Source organism: Acanthopagrus latus, chromosome 7 (genome assembly GCF_904848185.1).
Source record: "Acanthopagrus latus isolate v.2019 chromosome 7, fAcaLat1.1, whole genome shotgun sequence".
NCBI lineage: Eukaryota > Metazoa > Chordata > Actinopteri > Spariformes > Sparidae > Acanthopagrus > Acanthopagrus latus.
In genome coordinates, this window is record NC_051045.1 from 30,487,269 (window position 1) to 30,509,755 (window position 22,487).

The 22,487-nt window shown below is 43.4% G+C and overlaps 1 protein-coding gene across 6 annotated transcripts; it reads right to left on the reverse strand.

The window, feature by feature from the left end:
• Nucleotides 1–1,319: 1,319 nt before the first annotated feature.
• On the reverse strand, nt 1,320–22,105 carry rbbp8l (retinoblastoma binding protein 8-like). Of its 6 annotated transcripts, XM_037102805.1 has the most exons (16): nt 22,071–22,105; nt 20,651–20,733; nt 19,520–19,593; nt 17,305–17,398; nt 17,125–17,167; nt 15,857–15,952; nt 12,524–12,636; nt 12,225–12,300; nt 11,576–11,760; nt 11,435–11,478; nt 7,338–7,417; nt 5,051–5,768; nt 4,850–4,949; nt 4,693–4,757; nt 4,394–4,535; nt 1,320–2,004 (listed from the first exon to the last, which is right to left on the reverse strand). In XM_037102805.1, the coding sequence occupies exons 4-16, from the start codon at nt 17,363–17,365 to the stop codon at nt 1,943–1,945; spliced, it is 1,785 nt and encodes a 594-aa protein (XP_036958700.1). In that variant the 5' UTR covers nt 17,366–17,398; nt 19,520–19,593; nt 20,651–20,733; nt 22,071–22,105; the 3' UTR covers nt 1,320–1,942. The 6 variants fall into 6 exon arrangements, with proteins under 6 accessions (XP_036958700.1, XP_036958701.1, XP_036958698.1 ...); XM_037102806.1 differs by lacking the exon at nt 20,651–20,733 and having other exon boundaries at nt 11,576–11,757; nt 22,021–22,083; XM_037102803.1 differs by lacking the exon at nt 20,651–20,733 and having other exon boundaries at nt 22,021–22,083.
• Nucleotides 22,106–22,487: the final 382 nt, after the last annotated feature.

Here is a 22,487-nt window from a genome sequence, read left to right on the forward strand (position 1 = left end):
AGTTCATTGAGGATGCCATACACTGAGGTGCACACATTGAGAATCATTTTGCACTTAAATCACTGACAGAATGAGGCCAGTGAAGATTCTCACCTCTAACAGTCATGGGTAGTATAACAAGATGGTACCAAGTTTTTACTTTTGTAATGAAGTGGCTTTGATTTCAGTCTTCGTTATGGCATTCTCTCACTAGCCGTTTTAGACAGGGCTGCAAGCCGCCAATCGCTTCATCCGCAGACATTAAGATGAACAACTGGACAGCCGCAGAGATCCAGGAGATGCAGCGTCTCCTCGGTCTCTGTAGCTGTTTGGTTGTGTTAGCTTGTTGTTGTGTCGGCAAGCTACAAACAGTCGCTACTTTCAAATTAAAAGCCCCCTGCTAAGAACCCAGTTCTGAACTCCACTGGGGTGCAATGTAAAGCTCTTATTTTGAAGACACATTCCTTGTCACTGTTCACAGCCCAACTTCGAGCTTCACGTCACATGTTTACGTCTACCTCAGAGGCGGCTTTTGGAAAAGGAGGAATATTACACCTCCATTTTAGAAAGACAGGCCGGCCTTACCTTGGAGCAAATGTGCCACCTTTTCTATCTAAAGGGCTTCTGTTTATATGTTCACAATGTCCTTTTTTTCTTTTTAATTCTATTTTCACTTATGCATGAAAGGTGATATACAAATTTTACAAAGTTTGTGAGGAAAAGAGGTGTATTTCAACATCAGTCTACCTGTAATAGCCTTACATTACTCTAAAAAATGAAAATATCTTTTCAGACAGCACAACAACTCAAACCTTAGCTTGACAGATTAGTAAACTGTAAATAATAATAATACACATTTAGTGGCACAGTCAATCACATTTTATTGACAGATAGATGTGAATGGTAGGGAGAGGCCATTTGGCCACTGACATTTTACCCACTGCTATGCTTAATGCATTCTAATGGCATAAGAGAAATATGATGGAAACAGAAAAAATCTACATAAAAATATTTCATATAATTACTAGAAATGGACATAATGACTTTATAGTGCTGTATCACAAAAGTATAGCACATTCAACTGAATCGTCATTGCTTACATCCACCCAGTTTACCACAAGCCTTCACAGCTTTGAGTGGAAAGTTAATACTTGCAAAATTGGTGCATTCTGAAAGTGAAAAAGAGGAAGAGGAACCCGTTTTTCTCTTCTATTTTTTTTTGTTAGTCACTTTAGACAGGGTGAAAGAAGGGGGTGGGGTGTGTGTGTGTGTGTGTGTGTGTGTGTGTGTGTGTGTGTGTGTGTGTGTTGGGGGGGGGGGGGGGCTTTGGTTTGCTCTGTGACAAAAATAGAAGTGACAGCAATGCCAGGAAAGCGAAATAAGTAAATAGCCTAGTGTATGTTACATGAAACTCTCACAGTGTGATGAATACTGGTAGCGAAGAATTCAGTTTTAGACATAAGAAGGCGCCACTTTGGTTTATTTAAGACAATTAAAAAAGGATAGTTATTGGCTCATCTTACTGAGGTCATTCAACTCCACAGTTGCCCTGAGTTCTATGTACAGGTTTAATATCTATCAGCTCATTGTTTTGTTTTAAAGGGGGCACTGGTAAACCAAGTTTATATGCTACCTACCCACCAACAAACAGTAGACAGACAAAGTTAGCCACTTTTCCAAGCAGTTGGTGAGAATCAAAACAGAAATATAATGGGATTGAAAATTGGATTTATGTTTGTCAAGTGGAAGCAAACACAACTTCAAATGCTAATCTTGTGCTGTGTCTGCTAGATGTGAACATGCTTCATTGTTTGCTAATTGGTTGGCCTTTGTTTTTTGACACCTTTTTCAAGTGCTGACACATTAGAGTTGTTTACAGCTCACTGTGCTGTCTCCAAGTACTCAAATAACCAGTTAATGCAACTTTAAGTGAGATCACCGAATGAATGTGTTATCCTGGTGTTTAGCTCGGACTCTTCTCCTCAGTTCTGAGCGTGATCTTGATCTTCCTTTCCTGCTGGATGTCTGTGAAGAAAATAAATTCAATTGTTCTAAAATGTTGGTGGTGACAGACAGCAACCAGGAAAAATTAGACTTTTATGATGGCAACTTTTATATATGTATTGATAAATGCTGAATAGAAGGAAGTTGATAGACGGGCAATAATTTAGACTAAAACTTGGTCCATTTGATTGCATTGATTTAAGTCATTGAAAAGAAGAGTCTTCAAAGAAGAGAGTTTTCATATTCTTTGAAAGGTTCTCGCTTGCTTTCTTGATGAGAGTTAGATTGCAGGAATGATACCACTCTCATGTCTGTAAGCTAAGTATAAATGCCACATTCAGGCCATCCTCTGCTCTTCTCCCTGTACACCAACAGCTGCACCTCCAGTCACCAGTCCGTCAAGCTCCTGAAGTTTGCGGACGACACCACCCTCATCGGACTCATCTCTGATGGTGACGAGTCTGCCTACAGGTGGGAGGTTGACCACCTGGTGACCTGGTGCAACCAGAACAGCCTAGAGCTCAATGCTCTAAAGACAGTGGAGTTGGTTGTGGACTACAGGAAGAACTCAGCCTCACCTGCCCCCATCACCCTCTGTGACTCCACTATTGACACTGTGGAGTCTTTCCGCTTCCTGGGAACAATCATCTCCCAGGACCTCAAGTGGGAGCTGAACATTAGCTCCCTCATCAAGAAAGCACAGCAGAGGATGTACTTCCTGCGGCAGCTGCAGAAATTCAGTCTGCCGAAGACAATGATGGTGCACTTCTACACAGCCATCACTGAGTCCATCATCACCTCCTCCATCACCATCTGGTACGCTGCTGCCACCGCCAAGGACAAGGGCAGGCTGCAGCGTGTCATTCGGTCAGCAGAGAAGGTGATTGGCTGCAACCTCCCGTCTCTTCAGGACCTGTACACCTCCAGGACCCTGAGGCGTGCAGGAAAGATTGTTGCTGATCCCTCCCATCCCGGTCACAAACTCTTTGAGACACTCCCCTCTGGCAGGAGGCTGCGGTCCATCAGGACCAAAACCTCACGCCACAAGAACAGTTTCTTCCCGTCTGCTGTCAGCCTTATCAACAAGGCCTGAATCCCCCCTGACACTCCTCACACTCCACCTCTACCACTGACTCTACTGTCACACTGACAGCACCATAACTCTATGCGTTACATTAACGCTCACCTTGAACATCCTGTTCATTTGCACATTTTCATTTGCACATCATTCTTGTAATTGTTCACTGCCAGCTGATCCTTTTACCCAAAAAACAGATTGTGTATATATATTTATATTGTATAGTCATATTTTCTACTTTTTAAAATAGTTTATATTGTTAATTTGTTATATTTTCTATTCTTTAAATAGTTTATATTGTTAACTTGTTATATTTTCACTTATTAGTTATTTGATGCATGCACCAATATCACCACAACAAATTCCTCGTATGTGTAAAATCGTACTTGGCAATAAAGCTTTTTCTGATTCTGATTCTGATTCTAAAGGATAGATGGTAAAAAAAAGATTTCCATGTTCGAGAGTTCGTTTTGTGCATGGTTAAAATACTGTGCATTCAAGTTACAACCCCTATCCCCTTAAATTTAATTAGACTGAACAGGGGCTTTGGCTGATGTGAGGCATTTTATTACTAATGAGCTGTGAGTTTTTCATTTCTATATGTGACTTGATGATAATGTGAGATGAAAGTCATTTACAAGTAAAAAAAAATACTATAATTCTATCTGGGCTTTTGCATTCTTCTCACCAAGACTGGTCAAAATTCTTACACCTCACCAGGAACAGGCCTTAAGTCATAATATATTAATATATATACTTAATAGTAACAGAGTAGGCTGCACATCAGCAGTACATTAAAAACAATGTGTCTGAGATTAACTAAGTGCCCTGCCACATTTTTATTTTTATTTTTTAGGACCAGAATACCAGTCCAGCCACCTCCAGTGACACATTGCCACCTGGCACCTTTCTTCTCATCTGCAGCTGGTCTCATCAGCAAGGCCCCCCAGTGGACGTCTAACTCTACACATGACATCAGCTGACATCTTTGACCATCATCCTGAATTGAATTTAGCATTAGCTGGCCCATGGCTAATGTGGCTATTGTCTGTTGTAGCTGGATGGAGCAAAGTTGGAGTATTAAGTATTAAGGGACAGTCTCAGCCTCAAGTCTCATCTGAAGGTGATTAAAAAAGCCAGAGTGCAGGTCAGATGTGGGGATGTGTTTTTTCACTTTGCTCTCGGTGATACTCTATGAATACTGTAACACAAGCTCAGCTGGCTTTGTTGTGAGGGGTGTGGGGAACAAATGTTCTATGAAGTCAAGAAGCTCTAGAAAGACTAACCTCGGAGGGAAAGGAAAAAAGAGAAGAAATGTGAAGTGATTCGTACTGTCTGCGTCTGAGTCTCTGTCAGTTTCTGTCTCCACAGGTGATCTCTTTCTCTTGCGGCCCTGGTTGCTCTCTTGTCCTGACACACTCTCCTCGTCTGGCTCTTCTGTGCTGCTTCCCGTTTCAACTGCCGGAGATGATGACTGTTATGACAGAGTGGAAGCACATGGGTTCAGAAGAGAGCAGACATTAATATATCAAGTGATGATAAACTAGAAACAACACATATTGTCATACGAAAATGGTGAAATCAACTAAACAAATAAATACTAACAGCCAAACTGGCTTGAATCACCTTACCTTGTCATTTGAGGATAAGGATTCTTGCTTTTCCAGGGCAGAATTCAGAGTCTCTAGCATTATCACTGTTACAGAAACATGATAGAACTCTTATTATTCACCCATGCAGAGTAAATATATGAATGCCAACACAGACACATGTGAATAGGTCTTCTACCTGGATGTAAAGATATAGTGAGGACAGGCACCTTCTTCCCATTGCTTTGGTCTGTTTTTCCGTTCACCTCTTCTTTCTGCTCCTCATCTTTGATTACCTGCTGTGACAAGACCATCATGCCATGACTCTTGGTGGTCCCCTCTTTACCATCATGCCCATGTCTTTGCCTTTGAATTTTGTGGCTAATCGGCCTAAAATTACCTCGTGCTTATGGTCAGTGGTAGGCTCTTGTTGTTGTTGTTGTTGTTGTTTGACTGGCAGAGTGGACGAGGATGAAGGAGGGACAACATGATGAGGTGAAGATTCTGGTACATGTAGAGCCGCATTTGTCTTCACATCCATGTTAGGGCTGTTGTTTACTCTCTCTACACCCTGTAAGGCTATGGGCGAGTAATCTCTTTGTGATTGGTCAGATTTTGACTTTCCTCCATCTGATAAATCCAGAGGCCCCTCACACACCTCTCTAAGCCCTTCCACAGAGACCCTCTCAGCCTTGGATGGCGGGATTTCCTTTTCCTCCTGGTGCTTAGCTTGACTCTCCTCACGTTCTGACAGACTCCTCAACCTAAACAATACAGTTGGCTCTATGGCATTTGGCTTAGGGATACTCTGCTTGTGCCAGAAAGACCCAAAACCCGGTCTTCGAGGGCTGCCATGTTGCCCAGTTGAGATAAGATTGGGGAGGCGTGACAGGGCTGTTTTAGGAGAAGGTTGCAACACTAGGCCGGTCCCAGGAGCAGAGGGCCATGGGAGAGTAACAGGGCTGCTCTTGATTGGATGAGGACGCGAGGGGACAGGAGAGCGGAGAACATGTCTGCTAGGGTTCAGTTCTCCACTGGTTAATAATGAAGAGTTCTTCAGAAGCAGAGCTTGAGGAGGGATGGAGGATTGCTGGTTCATTCCTTCAAAATTCTGAGCCCTAATATATAAGAAACAGAGGCCAGTCAGAGAGATATTCAGGTGTTCCTGCAATGAAAACTACATGGATCACATTTAGTTGATCAAAATAAATTAAGAGGCTGATTTTGGTGAACATACTGCTTTAAGGAAAGACACTACATGTAAAGATTTTATTTTATTTACAGGTCAAATATTTATATATGTATTTATATGTTCAACTGGCAAATACTGGGAATTACTTCTGTGTCAGTTCCCCCTACAATAGATGTCATTTTACCATAATAACACACATAAAGAGTTGCACAAAGTGAAAAGGTAGCTGGTAAGAACAACTGATTTGGGAAATCTTAGTAACATAATGGTCATAGTCATTTATGGTAATTTGATATTTGAGTGAAACAGAACAGTAAACTGTCAGCACGGTTGCAACATTTGCAATATTGTTTGCAAATTAATAGTAGATGGTTGGCAAGTAATCAGGAGGGAGGATGCTTGATTCAGGTCATAGGGTACAGCAGAGCAGTAAATCTGTGTATCATCAGCATGGCAGTGACACAACACATCCTGAAAGCGGTTGAACATATGACCCAGATGAAGCATTACAATGAGAAGAGAATTAGTCCAATGACTGGTCCCTGAAGGACACCACACAGTATGAGGACACACGATTGTTCATAGACATTCAAATATTTATTTGTATAGCTATCTATGAAGTATAATGGCATCTCGGTGATATAAAAAGAAGCCGGCAAATCAAGGAGGATACGACTGGAGAGGACCAATGCCATTAACACACACATACTATGACCCTCAGTCCGCTCCCTGGTTTGGGAAATCAGGAAGTGCCACTTGCTGGCTGCGCACACAGTTAATGCAGAGCGCCCTCCTCCTGCAGGCGGCTACAGCTTGTAGCCCGGTAAACATTGTTTAGCTAACCTTTACCAGTGTATAGTTGGACACTACACTGTATAAGTATTACTAAGGAATCCTACACTCAGGTCAGTGCCCATCTGTTGCTGCTTGTTGGCCTTGAGATGGACATCAGCATATTTTTTTAACAGGCGATATCTTCGAGTTTATTCTGGAGTTTATTTTCTGGGTTTTTCTATAATAAATCAAGTACTATTATTTTTTACCAAATATGTCAACATCAATATTCCAACAATATTGTAGGGATGACTATTGATACTTTAACAAAATACTAACACAATGAGATTGTAGGTCAGTAATCATGAGGAATGTGGATAATGTAGTGGGTAAAGACATGTTTTATAACAAATCTGGTAAATTCAAATGACACCATTTAACTGTAATGCAGTCTTTAAAACCGGGAATAGACAACACTTATGCTTTATCACGACACAACGATATTCTAAATCTCATACACTATATAGTCTCTCATTACATCTATAACAATATATACTGTATATATTCCCCAAGCCTAGTTCAGAGCTGCTTACTGCCCCTAAAAACAATTATTTGTTTAAATCTTGGCACACACAGTCACTGAGCTGTTTCATGCACTCATTACCGACAGTACATACTCTCATATATTGGTACATTGGTACACTAAGTCCCTCTGTCTCACCTCCTCTCTCCAATACAGGATACATTATGTTCTGTCTTCCAGGATGGTGATGTGAAAGTAGAACGAGGCGTGTATGAGTCCTGTGGGATTGGAGAAGGGCAACAATTAAATGAAAAACACATACCTGCAGCTATCACATTATTATATAGATCAAAATAATAGTTTGACATTTTGAAACATATCTCTTTCCCAGATTTAGATGAGAGGATTGATAACACTCTCACTGTGTACACTAGGTATTTACTAAAGCTACAGTCAAGAGCAACAGATAGCTACATTTAACAAGCACTCTTATTAACAATTCATATAAACACAGGCAAACACACCTCAGTCCAAAAAGCCAACCCAGTGTGACAATTTATCTAATAATGTGTGCTTGGTGTGCCACTGAATGAGTCTGTTGCTGCTGCGGTGGGTCTGTTTCTCAGCTATTTGATTGGATGGGCTCATTGAGGCCAGTGACAGCCACAATTACTGGATTTTTTCCTCGAACCAGTATTTGGTTTGTTCATTCCTGGCTGCTGTAGAAACAAAGTGGTGGTGAAAGAGAATCCCCTCCCTCTGTAGATATATTGATAAACTGTTGATAAATTCTAAGCAACACAAACACAATGACTCCTCCTTGAACCGGCACCTTATCGTGGTGGAGGAGTTTGAGCACCTGAATGATCCCAGGAGCTATGTTGTCCGGGGCTTAATGCCCCTGGTAGGGTCTCCCAAGGCAAACAGGTCCTAGGTGACAGGTCAGACTAAGATCGGTTCAAATGCCCCTGATGAAAAGAACAAGATCAAGGAAGTTCACGTCGCCCGGATTGGCGTCACCGGGGCCCCACCCTGGAGCCAGGCCTGGGGTTGGGGCTCGCAGGCGAGCGCCTGGTGGCCGGGTCATTGCCCACGGGACCCGGCCGGGCACAGCCCGAAGGAGTGACGTGGGCCCGCCCTCCTGTGGGCTCACCACTCACGGGAGGGTTCAGAGCGGGCGGGTGCAGTGGGATCTGGGTGGCGGTCGTGGGCGGGGGCCCCGGCGACCCAATCCCCGGATGGTGACTCTAGCCATGGGGACATGGAATGTCACCTCACTGGGGGGGAAAGAGCCTGAGCTGGTGCGAGAGGTTGAGCGGTACCGACTAGAGATAGTCGGGCTCTCCTCTACGCACAGTCTGGGCTCTGGAACCGAACTCCTTGAGAGAGGCTGGACTCTCTTCTATTCTGGAGTTGCCCGCGGTGAGAGGCGGCGAGCTGGTGTGGGCTTGCTTATAGCTCCTCGGCTCAGCCGCCATGTGTTGGGGTTTACCCCAGTGAACGAGAGGGTCGTTTCCCTGCGCCTTCGGGTCGGGGATAGGTATCTCACTGTTGTTTCGGCTTATGGGCCGAACAGCAGTGTAGAGTACCCGGCCTTCCTGGAGTCCCTGGGAGGGGTACTGGAGAGTGCTCCAACCGGGGACTCCGTCGTTCTTCTGGGGGACTTCAACGCTCACGTGGGCAACGACAGTGTTACCTGGAGGGGTGTGATTGGGAGGAACGGCCTCCCCGATCTGAACCAGAGTGGTGTTTTGTTATTGGACTTCTGTGCTAGTCACAGTTTGTCCATAACGAACACCATGTTCAAGCATAAGGGTGTCCATATGTGCACATGGCACCAGGACACCCTAGGCCGGAGGTCAATGATCGACTTTGTGGTCGTGTCATCTGGCCTCCGGCCGTATGTCTTGGACACTCGGGTGAAGAGAGGGGCTGAGCTGTCAACTGATCACCACCTGGTGGTGAGTTGGATCCGTTGGCAGGGGAGGAAGCTGGACAGACCTGGCAGACCCAAACGTATTGTGAGGGTCTGCTGGGAACGTCTGGCAGAACCCTCTGTCAAAGAGGTCTTTAACTCCCACCTCCGGGAGAGCTTGGACCTGATCCCGAGGGAGGCTGGTGACATTAAGTCCGAATGGACCATGTTCTCCACTTCTATTGTTGACGCGGCTGTCCGGAGCTGTGGCCGTAGGGTCTCCGGTGCCTGTCGTGGCGGCAATCCCCGAACCCGGTGGTGGACGCCGGAAGTAAGGGATGCTGTCAAGCTGAAGAAGGAGTCCTACCGAGCCTGGTTGGCCCGGGGGACTCCTGAAGCAGCTGACGGGTACCGGCAGGCCAGGTGGGCGGCAGCGTGGGCAGTCGCGGAAGCAAAAACTCGGGTCTGGGAAAAGTTCGGAGAGGCCATGGAGGAGGACTATCGGTCAGCCTCGAAGAAATTCTGGCAAACCATCCGGCGCCTCAGGAGGGGGAAGCAGTTCTCCACCAACACTGTTTACAGTGGAGGTGGGGAGCTGTTGACCTCGATATTGTCGGGCGGTGGAAGGAATACTTCGAGGATCTCCTCAATCCCGCTGACATGCCTTCCATAGAGGAAGCAGAGGCTGGGGACTCGGAGGTTGACTCATTCATCACCCAAGCCGAAGTCACTGAGGTAGTTGGGAAGCTCCTCGGTGGCAAAGCAGCGGGGGTGGATGAGATCCGCCCTGAGTACCTCAAGTCTCTGGATGTTGTAGGGCTGTCTTGGCTGACACGTCTCTGCAGCATTGCATGGCAGTCGGGGACAGTGCCTCTGGACTGGCAGACCGGGGTGGTGGTCCCCCTATTTAAAAAGGGGGACCGGAGGGTGTGCTCCAACTATCGGGGGATCACACTCCTCAGCCTCCCTGGGAAAGTCTATTCCAGGGTACTGGAGAGGAGAATTCGGCCGATAGTCGAACCTCAGATCCAGGAGGAACAATGCGGTTTTCGTCCGGGCCGCGGAACACTGGACCAGCTCCATACCCTCCACAGGGTGCTCGAGGGTTCATGGGAGTTTGCCCAACCAGTCCACATGTGTTTTGTGGACTTGGAGAAGGCATTCGACCGTGTCCCTCGTGGCATCCTGTGGGAGGTACTCCGGGAGTACGGGGTCGGAGGCCCCCTGTTAAGGGCCGTACGGTCCCCGTACGAGCGGAGCAGGAGCTTGGTTCGCATTGCCGGCAGTAAGTCAGACCTGTTCCCGGTACATGTTGGACTCCGGCAGGGCTGCCCTTTGTCACCGGTTCTGTTCATTACTTTCATGGACAGAATTTTTAGGCGCAGTCACGGGCCGGAAGGGATCTGGTTCGGGAGCCACGGGATTTCATCTCTGCTTTTTGCGGATGATGTGGTCTTGTTGGCTCCTTCGAGCCGGGACCTCCAGCATGTCCTGGGGTGGTTTGCAGCCGAGTGTGAAGCGGCTGGGATGAGAATCAGCACCTCCAAATCTGAGGCCATGGTTCTTGACCGGAAAAAGGTGGCTTGTCCCCTCCGGGTTGGGGGAGAGTTACTGCCTCAGGTGGAGGAGTTTAAGTATCTTGGGGTCTTGTTCACGAGTGAGGGAAGGATGGAGCGTGAGATTGACGGGTGGATCGGTGCGGCGGCCGCAGTAATGCGGTCGTTATACCGGTCTGTCGTGGTGAAGAGAGAGCTGAGTCGAAAGGCGAAGCTCTCGATTTACCGGTCAATCTACGTTCCTACTCTCACCTATGGTCATGAACTTTGGGTCATGACCGAAAGAATAAGATCCCGGATACAAGCGGCTGAAATGAGTTTCCTCCGCAGGGTGGCGGGGCGCTCCCTTAGAGATAGGGTGAGGAGCTCTGTCACCCGGGAGGAGCTCGGAGTAGAGCCGCTGCTCCTCCACATCGAGAGGAGCCAGTTGAGGTGGCTCGGGCATCTGTTTCGGATGCCCCCGGGACGCCTTCCACGGGAGGTGTTCCTGGCATGTCCCACTGGGAGGAGACCCCGGGGAAGACCCAGGACACGCTGGAGCGACTATGTCGCCCAGCTGGCCTGGGAACGCCTTGGGATCCTCCCAGAAGAGCTGGAGGAAGTGTCCGGGGTGAGGGAAGTCTGGGTGTCCCTGCTCAGACAGCTGCCCCCGCGACCCGGTAACGGATAAGCGGTAGAAGATGGATGGATGGATGGATGGACAAACACAATGATTCTTTATTTCATTTTTTATACACTAATGATAATAAGGAACATAATGTTCCTTTTTTTACAATTGATAAATCTTACACACTGGATCTTTAAACATTGATTTAGAAACTTACAGTGTGACCTCTGATCATGCCTCTCCATTGTCTGTGGTCAGTTTCTGTTTAATCAAAAAAAACAAAATATGAACTCATGATAGACATCATGCTGATTAACAAACAAAACTTTTATACTTTTATACTCCTCTTCATCCTCACCTTCAGTTGCTTGGTCTTCCTCAGTTTTGACTGCAACATCGCCATCTGCTGGCTGGTTACTGGCCCTGCCAGCTGCCATGGCGAGCAGGGCCACAGGTCCAGAGGGGGGTGAAATGTCAGGAGAGCTGTTTGGTTTGACCTCTGTGGTGGTGCTGCTGTTGCAGGAATGGTCGCTGTGACCTCTGCTACACACATACACAAAGTCACAATGTGAACAATTGCATTCAGGTGAACCACAATCTTCTCCTTGGAGATTTCACTGAGATCCATTTTATATGGTAATTGTTATGGTATTGGTCAGTCAAGCAAAATGTGCTGACATATAGGTTATTTATATTTTGGAAAGCAAAGTAGAGGCTGCTGTGGCTCAGGGGTAGAGCTAGTGCTCCTGATGTGCTGGTCGGCACCTTGCATGGCAGCCACTAGTGTAAAAAAAGCATCTGCTAAATGCCCTAAATGTAAAATTGTTGATTGTAAAATGATCATAAATACTGCACTGACCACTGCTCCAGCTTGCGTGATGACAAAATTATCCATAAAAATGAAAATGAAAAAGAAAAAAAGAAAAAGAAAAATGAAATATGTTTAAAGCCTCTGCTAGAAGTGGACTACTTTCTTAATACTTTCTAATCAAACACCACATACTCACCCGAGTGCCGCTCTTAAATGTCCAATTTCATCTCTAAGTGTGTTGTTCTCTTTTCTCAGGTTGTTCATTTCTGCCGCTACAACACAGACCACAAGTCATAATCAGAGCTCTAAATGACAAAGTTGGAAAGGAAAAGGGATAGGAACAATATTGAAAAGAATGATTAAATAAGTCTGAGGGAGGTAAACACCAAATTTCAGAAAAGGAAATGAAAAATATTTATATACGAGACAGGTGATGGATGAAAAACAGATTGCTGATGGGATCACTCATGAGAAGGAAAGACATAAACAGAATACCCAATAGGGAAATGTGTTGGAGACTCTGTATCTGCGAAGCATCAAATTCCTGCTGTCTTCTCTTGGCTACCTCCTGCGTTACCGTACATCTGTCACACAGCCCCGCCCTCAGCCTACACAAGCAGCAGAAACCACAGAACATCAAAAACATACCTGGTAAGTAGGCTACATTGGAAACACAGTTATCTGTCTGTTAGATGGAGACTGAGTAACATTTGAGAGAACAAATAACGGGATTCTTTATAAATTACTTTGAATTTATAATTAACAAATTGCACTACTGCTCAGTTAGTACACTCAGGGGACAAGCTGCTGTTTAAGCATTTACATTTATCCCCAAATGGCCAAATCAAATATTTAGTTTAATGATTTTCAATTCAGAACCCCAAAGCGTTTTGCTGAAACAGTGTTACTTGGTCTGGTATAGATTAATTATTAAGCTTTCTTAGCTGGTTTGTCACAGACTCACTCTGTGTGGTCACAAAAATGATACTCTGAAAGACAACTCCTGTAAATTAGGCCATCACGGCAGTAGAGACTTTCCTAACTCTATTTTCACCAGTGTGGTTTGGTGATGTACAACTACTCTGTTCATGGGTTTCATTAGCTTTCTGCAATAATCAAACAATTCTCATGAGATGTGCGTCCGTCTAATTTGTGTCAGATTGGGATCCGTCATTGAAAATGTTTGAGAACCACTGCAGACGAGCTCATGGTAGCTAATGTTAGCAATTGTTTGGTATACATTGCTGAGTCAGTTTATTGACTTTACCTTTGACAAAGGGTAACTTCACTAATATCACTTTAAAGTGTGTTTACAGGTCTTGGGTAGTACTGCTATATATGTGATAAAAAAAAAGTGGTATAAAGCATTTTGTGGCTCCAGAGGAAACTGCATGTAATCTGATAAATTGCCTTCAGTGATGTCACTCAAGTTGCATGTTAGGTAGTGCAAGCACTGGAAAAAGCATTCCATTGGTCCAGCATTGCACTCCATATGTTTGAACACAAATGAATGCCATCCAGTGGCAAGTAGAAAACTTGACAATGATCTTTTGAAAAATGTGATGGGGAGAAAGTGGAAGCCTGGCAAGAAGGACAATGCGAACATGACACAGTTAAGAGAGTGACGCTGGGGATGATGATGCCTGTCAACTGCAAACAGGACTTGACCCCTATGACAGTGACAGTGCAGCTGTAAAGATGAGTCACCTCTCTACCTGACCGAGAGGCAAAGTTAGCTGCAAAGTTTGATGACTTGGAATTAAAGTTGTGGTGTTCAACATATGGACATATGGCTATCTTTGCTATCTACGGAATCTGGGACTAAGACATTTGCCACACTTATGGAGGCTGCGCCTACGCTGAAGGACATGGGGATTTACATTGAGGGGGATGAGATTGAAAACTACAGAGGATGGGGATGTCCTAAGAGACAAGGTGCTTACAATATCAGGAGAACACTATGTCTTTTGTCATGCACTAAAAATAATTCCCAGCAGAGAATGATGCCTAGATTGGATGCCAAAAAGGCATTTGACTGGGTAAAATGGAGCTTCATATACCATTCATCTGCACTGGTTTTTGGGTTTTATACAATTTCAATGGATTGGATGAAATTAATGATTTAAAAACCCGAAATCAAGGATCAGACTTAATGGTTGTTAAACAAGGAGACTGTCCGAGTCCTCTATTCGTATAGCAGTACTGAACCATCAGCAGTCAACAAGACAAAATAAAGATATAGAGGGTGCTGGGTTGTTCATGCATCTACCAGTGACTCCTCATTATACTCTCTTTGTGACTTAACTCTCGTGTTATGGGTCTCTGTTTTGACTTCTCATGTGCTAATTTTTGGATGCCTTTGTTTGACAGTGTTTTTGTCTCTACCTCATGTGCAGATTTCACCAACAACCACCTGCTCAGCCTTCCACACTGTCACCTTCTCCAGTCCACCAGTGCTACCAGCTTAATCCCAGTAACCCGGTGAGACCACTCTACCCAGCCACTTGTCATCACCTGCTCTGACAAGGGGTTTAGATTTACTGTATAACACAAGCATTCAATGGGCAAATCATTTGATATCTTCAACGCCGACACTACCTCCAGCATCATTAGGAATAGGAAAATATGTGTAAGACACCATCCAAACTAGAGAAACTCTTAGTGTATTTTAAAGAATTGGGTTAAAATATATAATGCACTACAAACATGAATCAATAGATAACAATGTGGTTATGAAGCATTTGTCCTTCTACAACTGCACAGTACAGCAATACATCAGCGATATGTTGGAGGGTATGCGGACTAATAGGGGCCCTTGTGCATATATTTTGGGACTGCCCAAAGCTCCAGGACTTCTGGATGAATGTCCAAAGGGAGATTATTCAGGTTATGGATGTTAAACTTGATCTGAATCCAGCACTTTTTATAGTGGGTATACTGCCTGACAATATGACAGACAGAGACATACATTTATTACTGAGAATCTTGCTTTTAATCACGAAAATAGAGATCAGTTTCCTGGTTTGAAGCCACAGTCCCCCAACATAACTCAAATGAGAGATAGGGTTAAAATGTTTACATAACTGAGAATACCACAGCAAGACTACATTTGAAATTAGACGGGTGTGTTGACAAATGGTCACCTATAATATAAGCTCATTCTTTTCTTTTTTTCTCCTTCATTGTGAGTATGTATTCTTTTATCTCTATTTCTGTTGTACTTGTTCTGGATTTTACCTTTTTTTTTCTCTCCCAGCCACAAAGAATGCTTGATTACAGTCATTTATAATTCATTGGGATGTATAAGATATGCTATTTGATGTACTCTTCAGGTGCATGTACCATGACCATGACCATTAACAATGTTATTTTATAACACAGTCAGATTAGTTATAAAAAGATGCATGTTGAAACAGGTGTGACCTTATACATCTCCATCATGTTGTATGTTCTTTGTATCATGTGTTGAATAATAATAAATTAAAAAAAAAAATCAAAATTGATGCAGCAGAACCAGAACTTGGTGCCTACTTCCCTCAGAACACTCCTCAGCTACTGAGTGACATTACGGTGCAATATTACTCCCTAAGACGTGTGAACACACTTTAAAGCTACCCTCATTTACCATCATCTGTGACTGCCTTGCCAAATTGTCTTTAAAGTCTTACCGTTCCTCGCCTTGGGCCTTAGTTGGTGATACCAAATGGCATTTTCACTGTTGGTTCAACAATTTTACTATACTGTTGACTAAAGTACCACATGTATATATTCTACATTCACATGATGTAATACAAATGGTAAAACAAAACTGGATTGTAATATCTGTACCTGTTTTCCAGTGTCTTGATATTCTCAGTGAGCAATCGCTGCTGCTCTTTCATCTGCTGGTTTTTGGTGAACAGTTCCTCCATTCGCTTTGTATCACTGTTTACATGCATACATACGTGCCAAACACACACGCACATGCACACACAAATAAACACAATGCCAACATCAGGCATTTCAGTCTTTTTTTTTTTTCAAACGCTCAGTGAGATATTATACAGGCAGTTTCTGGAGAATCACATATATTTGTATTTCATTTTAACAAAGCAAAGCTGTCACTGCATTCACATTTCAGCTTTCACTATGACCTTGTTTCCAATGATGGAAGATGTAATCAGATCATTTATGTGAGTATCAAGAACACTATAAAAGCTCCATGATTCAACATTTTATTAAACAAGTATTAACAATTCATCAAATAAAAGATGATAAATAAGAACTTATTATGCAAAAAGGTCCCTGTTACATTACTATATTATTGCATATGTAGGTAAGCTGTGCTTTAATGTTGTATTTGGTCTACTAAGTTTAAGGTCTACTGTGGTATACTGTTGGGTAATTACTAATAGCATTCCCATCATGTAAGCATTTTGTTCAAATCACCACTGTGTTGGAGTCCAGCCTCATAGAACCAGCATGGCTGGAAACTTCAGTGCCACGGTTGTTTTATAACCTTTTACCTCACTACTTGCTAAATTCTCAGGAAAAATAAATATTAATTTAATAGACTGATTGATTACTTGATTAACTGTACTGTTTAAACAGTCAGGCACAATTATCAGTGTCAGTTACAGAAACATCAGTCAGGCTTAAATCAGTACAAGTAGTTTGCACCTGTTGTGCTAAAGAAAACAGAGTTATCTGAAATGGCATAAATTTGAGATTTTCCATAGCAGTGGGCTAATCAGGTAATGAGCCAGCTAGAATGGTTTAAAGGGACATGAAATGATTTCTCTTAATTCTATAGAATTAGAAATTGACTCAGAGACTCTTTTATTCAATCTAATCCGATTCTTATTCTTCTGCTGCAATTTTTCAATAGCTCTGAGGAAAAATTAAACCAAGATTTTGTGAGTTAGGAGTTGACTGAATGGCTTGTTGCAGCATGAGTTTCCTTCCTAACTACATGGAAAAACACAGGGCCAAGTGGAGGACCAGCATGCCCACCTACCTGCTCCACAAGGGCTAAACTAATGAATGCTAAACTTGAACATGTTGTCTCTGTTAACATGATCATCTTGAGACCTTGGGGAGGTGAAGATACCACTCACCAGCCCTTTTTGTTAGAAAGCTCTTGGATCTTCACCTGCCAACCTGGAAGACAAAACAAACAAAACAAAAAACAAACCTGGTTAAGAAGATTACTGGTGAAATCATTCCTGGCATTACAGCTTCATCCCAACCTCTCTCTCTCTCTCTCTCCCTCTCTCACTCACATGCTTTCCACTTACCCTCCACTTCTCGTTCATGGACCTCCCTGAGCTTAAGGAGCAGGCTGTTGAAACACTCCATTGCGATGGTGTTCTCCTTTGACCTTGAGTCAGTCTGTACAACAACAGAGAGACAGATTCTCCATATTATCATGGCTAGAATGAAATTGAAATCAATGTTTTTTTTAACTGATTTTTGTCTCTTTATATGTATTAGACTTGATCTCACTTGGCCATGCATACCCTTGCATACCAAAATATAAATATGCATGACATAGTTTTAGAGAAGAAGTTTTAATGAGAAGAGATAGATCTTCTTTTTTATGCCCAACTAAACTGAATAAACAAACTGACCCTGAAGGACAACACAATTTCATATTGTTTCACTTTGTTGACATTTGGCAGGCCCTGCCACCTTCTAGCCTCTAACACTGTCCTGGGACCTTATTTTCTTCTGAGAACAGCTTGTTCATTCAGTTATGGAAAAGAGAAACATGTCAGAGGTTATTCCCTAATTAATATTGTAAATATTAAAATTCTGAGTTTGAATTTCTTCTCAAATTTCTTCTAACCCAAAACTACATAGTGCCCCTTTAAACTTAAAACTAGTAATGGAGTGGAAACATAATGACTCTGTTAGAGTGACTTGGATGACCATATTGTCACGCACTTTGCTGGCACTGCACTGCACATAAGCCGTCCCTGTTACACAAATGTTGGAGCAAATTCTGTTGTTATATCAAGGATGATGAAACCTGTTAGACTGGTCCCACCAGGTCTGAGACTTCCATCTGCAGTTTGTGTTCCATGGACTTGAAACACTTCACAAATGTATTTCAATTACACTGTGTCAGTTAAAAAGTGTTTAACAGTTGATACAAAAGCAACATACAATGTTTTCTTAATTGAAAGTCTGAATGCAAACAGATTCATTTTGTCAGCTGTTTGATCCTGCAAACTCAAATCCTTAATGTGTCACTTCTGCTCTCTGTTTGATTGAATCTCATGCTCATGCTCATACACATGATCCCTGTGTGTGTACACTGATACATGCATTGAAACTACTGCATTTTGATCAAAGTGGATCAGGCTTTCTCGACATGTCAGGATACGTCAGGGAAGTGGCTGTTCAGATCACCTCAGCAGAGCAGGAAAAAACCTGTCGACCGTCATTTGTCTGCTCTGCTGTTTCCAAATCATAATTCTCTCTCTCTCTCTCTCTCTCTCTCTCTCTGTCGCTCTCTCTCTCTCTCTCTCTCTCTGTCTCTCTCTCTCTCTCTCTCTGTCTCTCTCTCTCTCTCTGTCTCTCTCTCTCTGTCTGTCTCTCTCTGTCTCTCTCTCTCTCTCTCTCTCTCTCTGTCTCTCTCTCTCTGTCTCTCTCTCTCTCTCTCTCTCTGTCTCTCTCTCTCTCTCTGTCTGTCTCTCTCTCTCTCTCTCATGCACACACACACACACACACACACACACACACACACACACACACACACACACACACACACACACACACAGAAAGTTGTCACTGTGTCTATTATTTGCATGCAGTTACACTGTAAACCAGTGTACTCATCCTTAAACTCAGTTACCACTGTATCACACTACAGACAGAAGCATTTGAAAGCTGTAGTCCTGAATGCCACACTCCTATAGAGAGGCTGTGTATATGATAATTGGGCTGCCTGTCCCACTGTGGCAGCATTAATGTGCCTTTCTCAAACACCACCCAGCTGAGGTTTGCTGCTGCTGTAACTGAAACCAGACTCGACCTATGAGAGGAAGTTTTGGTAGTAAGAGCTCTTTCACTGCTGTCACACAATATCAGCTGATGCTGTTGTGAATAAATGCAGTAGCCAACATATAAAAAATGCCATTGAAATCTACGCCAGAGAAATGTATCTTTTATGTCGATAACATTGACTGAGTAATGATGTTTTTATATTCAAACCCTCTGTCCGTTTCAGTTGTGTATGAACTCCACCCTACATACTCACAAGTCAATGAACACATTTGCACATTGTGCTTGCTTGATTAAATGTATGTCATTAATGACAAGAGCTTTATGTTTAGCTATAAAGACTTTGTGCTACATTGTTAATGACTTTATATTAACACTGAGTGAGAAAACTTTGATAACTGATCTCAAAAATCCTGGCTTTTAGTGCACTTACACTACCCACCTGCCAGCTGCTCTACTCTGACCCTCAGGCCATAACTCAGAGCTTAATCAATGGTAACTCACCTCAGGCAGTCAAGAACTCCTTAAGCCATTCACTGCTGGGCACCGTTTTCACTTGCTCAGACTTCAGAGATGGACTGAATGATACAAAGACAGAGGAAGAGTAAGTGTGATAATGGAGAGAAAAAGAAGAGAATGAGGCGAGTGAGAACGCCCCACACCCTCCCCTCTCTCATCTCTCCCTAGAAAACCGGTTGGAGCAGTCGTCCCCTTGAGGAACACAAACACTGAGGCCTGGGCAAGTTCTCCCTTGATATTCCAGTTCTGCTGAAATCCCACATAACTGGCTTAACCGGCCCTATAAAGCCCTGTGGGGATAGAGGGACAAAACTGATTGGGAAACAGACATGTCCAATGCTGAAACCTGCAATGGTTCATTGAAATCAGTAGTTAGAGACACATTTTAAATGAAGGTTTTTTTTTAAAACTTGATTCAGTTATATCCATAAATTAACTTACAAAAGAAGCATAATTCACAACCCTCAAATTATGACAATGCATTATATAATATGAAAGACTCTGTCCGTAACTTTAACCTACTGTGCGGATGTTTGACACAGATGTTGTGATCTCACAAATAAAGTGTATAAATACCATGATCATAATTCACATTTGCAAAAAAGAAAACACATGTTGAATGCTGTCTTCATACATACATACAGTATAGGCAGCCATCGCTGTGAAACAAACCATAAAGTGGCAACAAGGTGTGGTTAAACCGATGACTGTGATGACTGTGGTACTGGTATGTTATGAGAGGGAAAACAACAGACAATGGCAATGGCATGTATGGTTGTCTCTAAAGTAGACATGATCCATGCTTAATGTGAAAAATGCTATTTCCTGATTCCTGAACTAGATTCGTTACTGGCCTGCCTGAGCTGAGGCAGCATCTTCATTTTCAATGCTCATGCGCCACATTAATATACATGTACACACACATGTACACACACACACACACACACACACACACACACACACACACACACACACACACATATATATATATCTGACAAAAAAGAAACAAGCCGAAGCAAAATTCAGGTTTTTAAAATGGATTTCATACCACATGGGAAACAAAATGAATTTACATGAGGAGAACTACAGTAATAATTGAAGATTTACAGCATGTACTTTAGATATTAGTCCATGATAACAGCCTGGCTCTAGACCTGTACTGCTGGTCCATCAGTCGCTCTTCCACTTTGGTGAAATATCTACGGGATGTAGAGAAAATTGGTCTCTCATATACACTATATTACCAAAAGTATTCGCTCACCTGCCTTTACTCATTCTATGAACTGAAGTGCCATCCCATTCCTAACTCATAGAATTCAATATGATGTCGGTCCACCTTTTGCAGCTATTACAGCTTCAACTCTTCTGGGAAGACTGTCCACAAGGTTGAGGAGAGTGTTTATAGGAATTTTTGACCATTCTTCCAAAAGCGCATTGGTGAGGTCACACACTGATGTTGGTCGAGAAGGCCTGGCTCTCAGTCTCCGCTCTAATTCATCCCAAAGGTGTTCTATCGGGTTCAGGTCAGGACTCTGTGCAGGCCAGTCAAGTTCATCCACACCAGACTCTGTCATCCACGTCTTTATGGACCTTGCTTTGTGCACTGGTGCACAGTCATGTTGGAAGAGGAAGGGGCCCGCTCCAAACTGTTCCCACAAGGTTGGGAGCATGGAATTGTCCAAAATGTTTTGGTATCCTGAAGCATTCAATGTTCCTTTCACTGGAACTAAGGGGCCAAGCCCAGCTCCTGAAAAACAACCCCATACCATAATTCCTCCTCCACCAAATTTCACAGTTGGCACAATGCAATCTGAAATGTACCGTTCTCCTGGCAACCTCCAAACCCAGACTCGTCCATCAGATTGCCAGATGGAAAAGCGTGATTCATCACTCCAGAGAACGCGTCTCCACTGCTCTAGAGGCCAGTGACGGCGTGCTTTACACCATTGCATCCGACGCCTTGCATTGCACTTGGTGATGTGTGGCTTGGCTGCAGCTGCTCGGCCATGGAAACCCATTCCATGAAGCTCTCTGCGTACTGTACTTGGGCTAATCTGAAGGTCACATGAAGTTTGTAGCTCTCTAGCAATTGACTGTGCAGAAAGTCGGCGACCTCTTTGCACTATGCGCTTCAGCATCCGCTGACCCCTCTCCGTCACTTTACGTGGCCTACCACTTCGTGGCTGAGTTGCTGTTGTTCCCAAACGCTTCCATTTTGTTATAATAGAGCTGACAGTTGACTGTGGAATATTTAGGAGCGAGGAAATTTCACGACTGGATTTGTTGCACAAGTGGCATCCTATGACAGTTCCACGCTGGAATTCACTGAGCTCCTGAGAGCGGCCCATTCTTTCACAAATGTCTTGTTTCACAGTCTGCATGCCTGAGTGCTTGAATTTATACACCTGGGGCCAGGCCAAGTGATTAGAACACCTGATTCTGATCATTTGAATGGGTGAGCGAATACTTTTGGTAATATAGTGTACCTCTCATTATGAACTTCACTATCTTTGTGGTCCCCTGCAGGCAAGCTTACAGGCCAAACTGCGATGGTGTACAGCATGGATTTTCTTGGAAAAAAAAAAATCATGTTGAAACTTCTATTAAATTCAGCGGCCCTTATACAATCCTATAGCTGTACTCCAAATACATCTTAAATAACCAACATTACTGATCAAAGTCTGACATGACTATTGCTGAATCCTTGAATGGTGGTCTTATTTGTTGAACTCTGGAAACGTTATTTTTGACAAATATTTGAATTAGACTAATCCTTATGAAGACAACCAGTTATTGTGAACTGCCCCTATGGACACCTCTATGGCAGAGCTATAGCGTGTCCATAGTGGGCTGTGCGATATCAAAACGTGCGTCTCGATCTGACTCGGTATGCTATCATTCAGATTTTTGAAATTTTGATTTTGAAACTGCGAAAAATTTCCCATAAGGAATG

Bases quoted from the DNA above. Each gene is read 5' to 3' on its own strand.
- rbbp8l (XM_037102805.1), bottom strand. From the start codon at position 17,365: ATGGAGTGTTTCAACAGCCTGCTCCTTAAGCTCAGGGAGGTCCATGAA. The intron at 15,953-17,124 runs GTGAGTGGTATC...GCATGTAAACAG, and splicing joins CTTTCTAACAAAAAGGGCTG to TGATACAAAGCGAATGGAGG. The intron at 4,758-4,849 runs GTAGAAGACCTA...TTTCTGTAACAG, and splicing joins CACTATATCTTTACATCCAG to TGATAATGCTAGAGACTCTG.